Source organism: Stegodyphus dumicola, chromosome X2 (assembly GCF_044657685.1).
Source record: "Stegodyphus dumicola isolate Sdum_Otavi_A_Nest chromosome X2, ASM4465768v1".
NCBI lineage: Eukaryota > Metazoa > Arthropoda > Arachnida > Araneae > Eresidae > Stegodyphus > Stegodyphus dumicola.
Window position 1 is genome coordinate 5764042 of NC_140781.1, and position 12612 is coordinate 5776653.

A 12612-nucleotide genomic window follows, 5' to 3' on the forward strand; every position below is an offset into this window, starting at 1 on the left:
CGCAGTAGTCAAGGTCTTACGCACACGCGTAAAACACCTGTGCACATGTGCCAACGCGGCGCATGCGCAGAAAGTTTTTAGCTTTGAGGTCCGGATTATAGATCATTCCGGATTATGGGTATCCGAATTAACGACTTTTGACTGTATATGTAACTGTATCTATTATTATCTTTAATCATAACTGTAATATAGAATAGTGGATGAGCAATGTAGAATAAACTATGCTTGTGAACATCTGGTAATTATCACTGAGCACATACCCAACATATATAAAATACAACACAAAGGTGAATAATAATATGAAATAGCTATACAGAGAATTTTGAAGCAACTTACACAGATAAAAGATCTAAAGATCTGTCATGGCAACACCAAGTGAATATGGGAAGTAAGCCAGAGCTAGACTCAGTAAATCTATCCAACATTCATTGAAACTTGAGAATTGTTGTTATGAAACACATACTTCAGTGACTACATGAGGTATAGCATTTTGTTACAACAATGCTCACAATAAAATACAGCACCTTTATCAGCTGTCAAGGTATTGCTGATATAACACACATATCTTATACTAAATTGCAGTAAACATTCTGGACTTGGATGCTTCATGCTGATTTTTAATTTTTAGGGCTACAATCTGTAAAGAATTTTCTCTGAACTTCTAGTCTGATTAAGCAGCAATAAGTTATGATAAACTAATTCCACAATACACGGATTATTTATTGCCGGGGGTCCATCTATCGTATTCATCACTCATCTCCAGTGATCAAGTGTTTCAAAAAAGGAGCTTTTTTATTAGTATTAAAAAGAAAGGGAATTAACGCTGAAATGTAACAAGCTTATTTTATTCTACCAAGTTTCAAATACAATCAAAAGTCGTTAATTCGGACCTCAAAGCTAAAATCTTTCTGCGCATGCGCCGCGTTGACACATGCGCACAGGCATTTACGCGTGCGCGTAAGACCTTTTACGACTGCGCCTTAATCTTCGAATTGGATCCGGCTTATTATTTCTTGCAAACTGTAAGAGCAATTTTATAAAAGTAAACTTGAACTTTCGATTATGTCAAATAGAATTTCCGATTCTGGAGCTCCCCAAAGGATCGTACAAAACGAAAGTATGTTTCGATGTCCATCAAACAAAAAGTGGAATTGCTGCAAAAAATGGATAAAGACATGAAGAATGTGACGGAGAGGTTAGTGAAAACAAAAAAAAAAAATTCGATTGACAAGTTAGTCGGTATTCTCGGCACAGCAATTAACGGAACTTGAACAGCGGAACTTTGTAACTGAACAAGAAATTATGTCTGTTTATAGAATTAAAGAGAAAGTATTATCACATAAAATGAAGCAACTTAAACAACTTACATTAAAAGAAATGTTTAATAAAGTAAACAAATAAATATTAAGCTTTTTTTTCGTAAATTTTGATACCCTTTAGATTATAATTGTTCTTTATTTCATAAATTACGGTTTCATATTTTTAATTTTAGAATTTCTGCATGCCATCTTACGAGATTTAAACTGATGATCTATAATCCGGAAAAATTGATAATCCGGAATCGCCGAAGTCCTGACGAGTCTGGATTAACGACTTTTGACTGTACCAAATATCATGCCAGCTCACACATCCAAAGTTCTTCTGGCCATTAAAATTGCAGCACCAAGAAGGAGTGATCTGAGTAATGTCAAAATCGCATGAAAGGAAGAAGTTAGGATATGTAAATGATCAGTATTTAAACGCATTTAAACGATGCAGGAGGGAGAAACGACATCTGAGGCACTGCGTAAAAGAAACGTTGTGTAGTGGATTTCTCATTTGGAAAATGCTTTGTAAGGTCTGAGTTTGCTCAGAAAATCATGTTATACCTTGAATAAGAAGAAACACTTACCAGCAAGTGTCGGAATTCGATACAGGCAGGATCGTTGCCTATCGAGAGTGTGGATTATCGTTCTGCGATATTGCCCATTGCACTGCTTGACATCCAATCACTGTCATGCAAATATGGAATCAGTGGGTTGCTAAGGGTGATACTTAATGGCATGCAGGATCTCAATGCTCTCCCATGACTAACGCCACAGAGGACAGACATATTGTGAGGTCAGCCCTGCAAAAACACACAACCACATCATAGAGTATTAGTCAGAAAATAGGCATGTTTGCAGCATGCCCAGTATCTGCTCCTATGGTGCGTCAAAGTTTGCAGCAGCAAGAAATTATCAGCACAGTGACCATTAATTTGGCTTCCCTTGACAATGCCACATAAAGAGAGATGGCAACTTTGGTGCGACGAATGACAAAGCTGGATATGACACAATGTCGTCTTTCGTGTAGTATTTCGATGGTCATATACATGTATGGAGGCTCTGAGGAGACCACATATCGCCTGCTTGCATTTGATATCAGTATAGGAGCCCTGCACTTGGTGTGATGATTTGGGCAGATAATGGGTACACGACACGCACATCTCTGGTTTGGTTCGACGGTAATCTAAACGCAAATCGGTACATTTCTGACATCTTAGGTCTAGTGATTGTGCCCTATCTTCGAGGCCTGCCAAACACCATCTTCCAATAACATAATGCAAGACCACATGTTGCACGTCTTGTTCTGACCTTCCTCGAAACACAGGATATTTGATTGCTGCCCTGGTCTGCATGATCTCCAGATCTGTTACCCATTGAAAACATCTGGTCATTGGTTGCTGAGAGACAGACCCGCCGTCCCTCTCCGGCTAATACAGTTGATGAAGTGTAGCACAGACCTGAAGCAGCATGGAATGGGTTGGTTTCTGTCATCCAAGCACAGCTTCATGATTAACCGGGTAAGAGCTGTTTTAACTGCCAGGGATGGCAGCTGTTTCTACTAATATTTCACCCCTGTGAACCCCCAAACTGCTTACAAATTTAATCATTTTATCTTAATGCAATACTGTTTACATACATTAAATATATTTTTTTGTATTTGCTTTCCTTTATGGCATTGCAATTTTAATGGCAAGTAGTGTAATAGTACAGTAAGCTTTTCAAAATATTTAATCTGCCTGCTACTTCTTGAAATGTAAAATGGGGATTTTCAGCAACATATTCCCTTAGAAGGTCCTTGCTTACAGAGAACTTCTGTTTCAATCAGTGGAATCCTCTTTGAGAATGAAATTGCCATGTTTTAGCTTCTCAAACTGTCATCATATACAGCATTTTGTCCATGTATTGCACACATTTTTATTTAGCAGAATGACTAGTAATTTTTGCTTTTTTTGAAATAAAAGGGAATAGTATGATAATGACCATGCCAAGTAACAGCTTAAATCCAACATTAAACTGTGAAGACTGAAACTGATCAGGCAAAAGTGAGTGAATACCTCACTGCAGTGATCTTAAGGTGCCTGTCAGATGATTTCAAATTGTGCATTTAGCTTGCATGCGATCGAGTTTCAAACCACTGCCTTATTGTTACTCACTTTTCACAGATCTTGAATAAATTATCCCCTTTTCCAGAAACTAATTTTGTTTTCTGTACATGTCAATCACACCCACTAAATTTTGTCTTAACTGGATAACTTCTTGGTATCCTGATTCCGCATGTGCATACTAAACTGTAAAAAGGGTTTTGAAGTATGTTGAGGTTTGGAGTACTAGAGGAAATAACATGGCAGCATATTTTCCCCTAGTAATCCCTAATAGTTCAAGTGAACAGAGTTTACTCTCAAGTTGATCAAACGATTTTCTTAATGAATTTTTCTTAAATTTTTTTTATAAAACTAATGTTTATTTTGATATTTTTTGTGTAAAGACTTTTCTTTTAATTTTGAGTAAATTTCGAAGAAAGCACAACTGATAAAATAACTTTATGATGATATGCCACTCTAAAAACATTACACTGTAAAATGGTGTCAAAAAAGTTAGGTTGTTATTTATTTATTTATTTATTTATTTTTGTTGATATAAATGTGCATTTTTTTAAATGTTGCGAAAATGTAAGTAGTGTCTTTGTGAGCATACACAGATTTTCGTAGATAGTGATATTTTTTTTTACAGATTTCCCAAAACGACTGTTCCAAAATAACGGATATCCAAGGCAAAGATTTTAACATTGAATGAAGTACTATAATTTATGAAGAATTGGATAAAACTGAAAAACTGGCTAAGGTTCATCTCTATTTAAATATTTTAAACACCAATTTCATGTCATATGAAGTTTTTTTTCAACACATTTTTCTATACATGATGATACCTTATTTTGGTAGACATTCAAGCAAAACGTTACGCTAAGAAAATCTCATTGTTTCGAGTACAAAAGTTTGTTTCAAGTCTGGTGTTTCTATGAAGAATATTTATAGCATTTTGGATATATATTCAGGAAAACCTTCAAAGAAATTTGCTGATCTTGGACTAGGTGGAGATGTTGCAACAGATCTTTTAAGTGCAACAGAAGTTTCTTCAAATCATTAAGTATATTTCGACAACTTGTTTAAGTCGCACATGCTGTCAGAACTGAATGAGCTGAAATTTCATATGGCTGGAGCAGTTCTTAATTTCAGACTAGGAAATGATCATATTACACCTGTAAACAAAATAGAAAAAGAAGAACGTGGAGCATATGACACCACATTGATAAAGAACATGGCATCGCAGTAATTTGATAAAGCAACAATTCCATCATAGCTATGACAACCAACTTTGATACAATTTATCTGCTAGGCCTGACTTAGGTTTGATTCTAGAATGGGCTGGCTGAATGGGTGTTTTTATGGTTTTCACCATGTGTAACATATATATGAGACAGTGTGCCTTAGAAAGCCCTTTAAGAAGACATCCCTCACCTTAGGCAGATAGCCTGCAAGTGTTTTGACATAATTAAAATAAACAAAACAATTTATTCATCTTCTGTAACCAAAGAGATACTCAAGAAAAAAAAAAAAAAAAAAATCTGTATCCAGTATCCATAAAGTAACTTAAATTCCTCAGAAACTGTAACAAATATATGGATGGTGTGGACCTTCTGGACAATCTTATTGTGATTTACAGAGAGTGCAAGTAGGAAATGGTGGCTGCCTATTTTTACAAATTTTATTTATGTAGCTAAATCAAACAACAGTAGTAGATAAAAGTTCTCAGATTTTTGAAGAAGTGTTGCACTGGTATTGCTGAAAACAAGGGAAGAATATTCTGAAAATTCGCAGCTCTATCTTCATATACTGATTGTGTTGGCTGATCATCTTTCTTTCAGAACTTAAGCCTCAAGTGAAATGAATGAGAAAGGGTCCCACAAATCACATTATAAAGAAAAATTACACAAACAAAAAAAAAAAAAAAAAAAAAAAAAAGAGAGAGAGAGAGAGATGAAAATACTGTGGCAGTCAAAAAATAACTGCTTGCAATAAATATTACATGCTTTTGTATAGAAAATGTTTCAAACATTTTCATATATCGCTAAAGTAATCAGTTCTGACCAACAGTGAGTTTTTGCAACATTTTGTATCTTCAATAATTTTTTTTTCCTGTTACATTTTTTTCTTTTAATTAGATTCTAATATGTCAAAAGATTATCTTCATTCATTTCCTTCAAGTGAAAGGTGCTGCGGTCATTAACAACTCTCAGCATTTTATTCCGATTATAATTCATTTAAACTTGTATACCTATACACAAAAAAAGTACAAATTTCTATTCAAATGGACTGGGCTATCTGATTATACAGTCAAAAGCGTTAATTCGGACACCCATAATCCGGAATGATCTATAATCCAGACCTCAAAGCTACAAACTTTCTGTGCATGCGTCGCGTTGACACATGTGCATAGGCATTTACGCGCACGCGCGTAAGACCTTTATGGCTGCGAATATGCATGTGCGCGTGCACATAATACGTTTACGCATGCGCGTTTTATGTATAACGGACGGTATAAGCTAAGGTAAAATTATCTAATTTAGTTAATGTTGCAGATTGCGTTGTTCCTTAATCTTCGAATTGGATCCGGCTTATTATTTTTTTGCAGACTGTTAGAGCAATTTTATAAAAGTAAGCTTGAACTTTCGATTATGTCAAATAGAATTTCCGATATATATTTACTAATACGTAAAGGATCTACAAAGCGAAAGTATGTTTCGAAGTCCATTAAACAGAAAGTGGAATTGCTGCAAAAAATGGATAAAGGCATATCCTTTCATTATCTAATCATTCCGAAATATGTTTATCAATTTCACGCTGCTCTGCGGGGGGAGGGAAACGACGCTGCGCACAATGAATTGGAAGTTGATATGTCAGTACTATCCTTATCTTCAGCGCAGATGTTTTTATTTTATTTGGCTTACAATTCCTTACTAAATGTAGTATTTCATCTCGATGTACTCAGTCTTTGATATGATTTAAATCAAGTTCCTCGTCATTATAATTTGCTTCCGATAGTGAAGAAAGTGACACAGAGGTTACTGAAAAAGAACAAATTTCGATTGACAAATTAGTTGGTATTCTCGACACGGCAATTATAGGACTTGAACAGCGGAACTTTGTAACTAAACAAGAAATTATGTCTGTTTATAGAATTAAAGAGAAAGTATTATCACATAAAACGAAGCAACTTGCATTAAAAGAAATGTTTAATAAAGTAAACAAATAAATATTAAGCTTTTTTTTTTTTTTTTGGCAAATTTTGATATCCTTTAGATCATAATTGTTCTTTATTTCATAAATTACGGTTTCATATTTTTAATTTTATAATTTCTGCATGCCATCTTACCAGATTTAAACTGATGATCTATAATTCGGAAAAATCGATAATCCGGAATCGCCGAAGTCCCGACAAGTCCGGATTAACGACTTTTGATTGTATTAAAACTTACTAATGATATCTTCTAAAATCAAGAGACATCACTGTTGTGAACTTTCTGAAGAAAACTGCCTCGTGCAGGTAGAAAACACCAAACTTCTTCCATGTATTTTTTTATCAACCGGGCAAGTATAACAAATTTTTACCAATAAGTGATAATACATACAACGCAAAGTGGATGTGATTTGTTACCCTTAGCATTATAGCCAAATATTCCAACATTTATTGTGAAATGCAAGTATACCAATTATACATGGATGGATTTTGCAAATATTTTTATTTAACTCTCAGGAAGGACAAATATAATCAAGGAAGAATGATAAGGATATTATAAAAGGCATAAAATTAATATCAACATCAAATAACATAGCAAATGTATATGTAAATTATAAGATAGTATTTTCAGAAGACAACTCTGTAGATTTTGAAGAAATAAGCTCTTTCCTTCTAACCCTTCATTGGCTTAACAATAATTTGAGACTATACAAGAACAAAACTAACAATATGAAAATTTCATACTGTAATCTAATCTTAAAAAGAAAGAGATTTCAAAGAATCAAAAAAAGTATACTAAAATATCATATAATCATTTCTCTTAAATAAAAATAAGTTATTGATGCCAATTCATTACTTTACACTTTTACTGCTGAATAAAATTAAAATGCAATTAAAAAAGAATTTCAACTTTTAAAATATCAGTATCATTTCTATATATCTTCTCTGAATATAAAATGGTATTAACATAAAAATATTAAAGCATTTGAACAAAACTAACTAACTACATACACAGAAGGGAAAACAGAAAATTTTGCAATCTGCAGAACAATAGTATACACAAGAAGTAGAGTTAGAAACCTGTAATCAACCTGTTATGAGATATTAGAAACCTATTTATTTATGACATGTTTTTTACAGTAAGTGCATAAAATTACACTTGCAGCAAAAGTCCACACAAAGGAACTTTTTAAATTATTAACTTTGTTATGCTGATGAGCAGTTAACTTTTACAATATCAGATATATATGAAAGCCATCATACAGGAATTTTTAAGAAAACTAGCTCTTATTTGCTACATTAGAAAATTACATCCCCCTCCCAAGCAGCCCATGCATTTGTAAAGCTTATCCACTCTTCTCTCGGTAAGATAGAAAGGTTCTACAAAAATAAAATCTTTTTGTATATTCTCCATAGAATAAAAATTCTAGTTAACAAAATATTTATTAAGATCTAATAAGCAAAAATTTCCATATATTTATATGCAAAATTTTATTTGAAAATGAATTTATTGACTTAACCATTTTTCCATGTCTATTATCAATACATTCAAAACAAATTTAAAGAATACTGCATAAAATAAAAGTTGTTTATTAGCAATTTACAGTTCGGGATTGGGTAAAATACTATTTGTTATTAAATTTTTAGCCATAAAATATATACGAGTTTTGCATATTTTTGCAAATTTTGTCTAAAGATACTTCTCATTTATAATTAATTTAATAATCAAAATTTTTATTTGATGGAAGTCATATAAAAAGTCAGGTGCTATTTTTACATAAGTTAACATGAAAAATGTCCTGAGAAAATTTTCTACCTCATTTTCAGAAATTCATAAACTGAAAGTATATGAGAAAGATTAATATTCCAAGAAATGAAGCTTGTAGCCACATTTTTTGATACATTCAATATTACCATAGCTACTACTCTCAACAAATAATTACTCAAGCCTGATAATACTTCTCCATTGCAACACTAAAGCAAGCTACTTTATATGGGTTCTAGAAACTCAATTGTGTTACACATTATGAAGCTTTCAAGTTTTCAAAACCTTACCATCAATAACATTTTTTTTTTTTTTTTTTATCCTAAGAAGCTTTGAAAAACAAAAGCACTAAGAAGTTAAAGCTCTAAAATTTAATTTTATTATTATTATTTTAAAATTAACTTTAAAAAAAATTAACTTAATATTTTTTAAAGTGTTTGTAATAAAATAATGAGTTTAGTTATATTTTACCTCTGAGAGACCACAACTGATTTCTTACATTTTTTGGCTTCAAAAAATCTAATAATTACTTCAGTCATGCTTAAACTAAAATTTGATGAAACACATTGTCAAATCTGGTCAAGCATGTCCCATGCCTCTTCCCAATAATATCAATCAGGAACAAACAGAAGGAATTATCACGTTCCTAACAACATGTGCTCTCATGATATACGTCGCTTGCACAACCAGTTAGCACTTGGAAGATCCATGACAGAATCCCAGCAAGAACACAGTTGATTTTTAATATTTCCTTTTTTTTTAACTAATCGACTCTACAAATTTTGTCAAGGGCTCATGTCATGTTTACACCATATGTAATTAACCTAGTTTGCATGAGTACAAAATCGAGAAAAAAAATAATTAATATAATTTTTAACATTCTAATTCTTTCAAAAAGCTAACAACTCAAAATAAAAGTAAAAAAACTTCAAGTCACATGGGTTACATAAATTACTTAGGGACAAAGTTAGCTAAAAACTTGAATGATATATTTGACTTCGGGGTATACATGACATAAATATGTCTATTAAAACACAGTGCCTGAATATTTTTTTAATTTGACATAAAATATTAAAACTTAATTGTTATACATTAAACCTCTGTTCTAAAATGATTAGCTATGCAGGTCTGCATTCTCATGCAGATTCTCACAGGTAAAATTTTTGAGGATTTAATCTTTGCTATAGTCATGATTCACATGAATGAATTGTAAATTTTTATTGTTTCTTTTTCTTTCATTTCAAAAGCATCAAAATTACATAAAGATACATAAATTTTCCTGTATTTGGAAAAAAATAATCTTTGCGAACTCCCATTACCGGCATTTAGCAGGTTTCATGAAATGACGTTTGGCACGGTTGGGGCGATAATCGCCAAGCATTGCGAGAAGGTACACAAGTTTATAATAATTACATAAGAAAAAATTATTTGTAGAGATTGGAAATTGGCGAAAATTTATTGACCAGATGTTCTCGTGTGCTCAGCTGTTTTGTACACTACGTCCACAAGCTTTATTTATGGTATAAATAAATCACATTTTAATTATTTCAGTACATCTTTCCCCCTTCGGGTAAAGCGCAAAATCGTCCACTTATTTGTTTGGCGCTTTTTACAAGAGAAAGAAGAATTGGATTTTTGTCAATTTTCTTTGACCTTTTTAAGCGAAAATAGGTCGATGTGTATATGAATAAAGTAGAGGGAGGGCGCAATCACATTTTTGTGCAATTCTGGGATATTTTTTTAAGTGAAAATAGGCCGATGTGTACATAGATACCGAGTATGTGCAATTCTTAAAAACGCGCCAAGCAGCGAGAGATTTTGCACTTTCCCCCATCTTTCAATATCCGGTTTTCATTTCAACTCATCAAATTAGGAAAGATCATATGTTTTCGGTAATTACAAAAGTAAACATTATTTGGTACAGTTAGACAATTCTGACGAAAATTTATCGACCAGATGTTCTCGTGTTCTTAGAGTAAACATGCTTTACATATGCCATAAATAAATTTTAATTATTTCAGTACAAGACATTCAGATTTTAACAAGAGGGGGAAGGTTATTATCAGAAATACTATGTGACTTTCTACTATCCTAACTAAAAGTATTTTCGTGATCTTTCCCCCCCCCTTGCGTAACGTACATATGGTTCAGTTTCTCTTTAAAAGTCTTCCATGACGATATCCCTCCCTTAAGGTGGAACTTGCGGGCTTTAACGCAATCTATTTCAAACAAAGTACATTTATTGAATAAACTTATTTTCAACCTAAGTCTCTTAGTAAAACTATTTTCAATCTCTCAACATCTTGCTTTATACAAAAGGAACATATTTCCTGTTTATTTTAAATAAAAGTTTGGAAAAATTGTACGAAAATTTGCTGTTGGTGGTGGCGCTGCTGTAAATCTCCGTGATTTGGCGCTCAACTTCAGAGGAGGAGATAATAATTTGGTTCGTTCTGCCAATTCAGAGGTAAGCAAAGAATGGAACATACCATTCTAAATCACAGCCCCCTCCCCAAATGCGGGCTCTCAGCAGACTTCGGCATGCATGGCCAAAGAATATGTACTAAGTATGTACATACACGTTCTTTGGCTTGGCGACTACTAAGGTCAGAAGTGGAGGTCATTTTATTATACAGGCAGGTGGGTCACCTTTGCCTCCTATGAAGGGACGGTCAGTTTACAACCATGCCCTCTCCAAGATTCGAACCCGGGCCCTTTGATATCGCAGTCGGCTCTAAATCGCATACAGAAACAGAAATCTTGGCAGTTTTTCTATAGACACCTTTATATTACTGATCTATAGATTTCCAACACAATAAAAGTCGAATGTTTTAATTTTATAGGTTATCACTACACATAAAAGAAAATGATTATGGAAATAAATACTTGAGAACGTTACGATCAGAAAATCAGATGTTAGATGTAGTAACATATAATTGCACATCCAATATTATATACATCAAAATTTATTTGTATATTGTAATAATCTATACATAGATAACATTACATAAACAAATGTTCTTTAAAGAAACATCACATAAACAAATGTTATTTGCAGAAATAATCAATACACACGAGTCATTACATGGTGACAGTAAAGAGCACAGAGTCATTATTTTTATGTGTTTACATTTTAAGAAATCTAAGTAAAACTACATTAGAACTGTCGTGGAATGATCAAATATAATTAAAATTATGTTCTTCCAGCGAAAAGAAACATATTAAAAAAAAAACCCTTTATTACACTTAAATCTTCATTGCAGAACACTTTCATCAATCCTACAACTGCATAAGCATTAAAACATAAATCTTGTTTCAGAAATAATTTAGCACATCAGACTTGTTATCATATAAGTGTGCAAATATTTTTGAATTAATTTTACGTTCATTTTAATGAGCAGTAGTAAAGGCGGAATACAGTTTAATACGCTATAAGAATTAAATACCATTTTTTCTTGAGTAGATTTCATGTTATTGCAAATAACTGTTCCCATGCATATCATTTTAATAGCTCTCGGATGCATTTCTGATATTTATAATAATGTCACCGATCAAAACTGGGAACAATGCATTAGAAGTACATTATTAAGTAAAAAAAATGCACTATCGACTTTATATTCTTATAGCTTACTCTACGTATTTATATAAAACAGAACATGACATAATAAAAATTTACCTTCTGAACTTCACGAGTTTCTTCGGCTTCCCAGTCACTACTTAGATCATCACTGCTTGTGCCACAACCATCGCGAGGATGATTTAGGGGTGTTACCGTTAACCAGTATCCAGCATAACCTCCATAGCTTGCATTAGCCATTGGCTATCAGTGTTTTACACCGAAAATAACAAATGAAACAGCGCAACACTCGATATTTAGGTACGCCGTTCATTTGCCGAAGCGTCTATGCAGATATAAACATAAACCATATTTCCACATTTTACACCCAAGCACGAGCAGCACAATGAACCTATGTATTCAAACACTGCACCCTTGTTTCTTAGATGCCATCTTAAGGGCACGTGTGACGTTTAATTCTTCCGGCACTTTACACAGCTCTCCGCGGAGGCCATTATACACATGTAGCTGGGATGGACGAAATATGCGAGAAGCTACTTTCATATTAGAAAAAGCCTCGCTGCAGTGCGTAGCAACTTTAACTGTTCCAAACTGAATCTCAGAATTGCTCGATAACATTTTAGTGGCATTTCCGCCCGTTCTTAATCGCACATTGAAGGCCATATTGG

At 33.1% G+C, this 12612-nt stretch overlaps 1 protein-coding gene across 1 annotated transcript in view; it reads right to left on the reverse strand.

Moving 5' to 3' along the window:
• IP3K2 (Inositol 1,4,5-triphosphate kinase 2) overlaps positions 1 to 12612 on the reverse strand; it is a 64487-nt gene extending 51875 nt beyond the window's left edge. The window contains exon 1 of the mRNA XM_035350074.2: positions 12044 to 12612. Within this exon, the coding sequence (XP_035205965.1) occupies positions 12044 to 12184 (141 nt within the window). The 5' untranslated portion in view covers positions 12185 to 12612. The remainder of the gene's footprint in view (positions 1 to 12043) is intronic.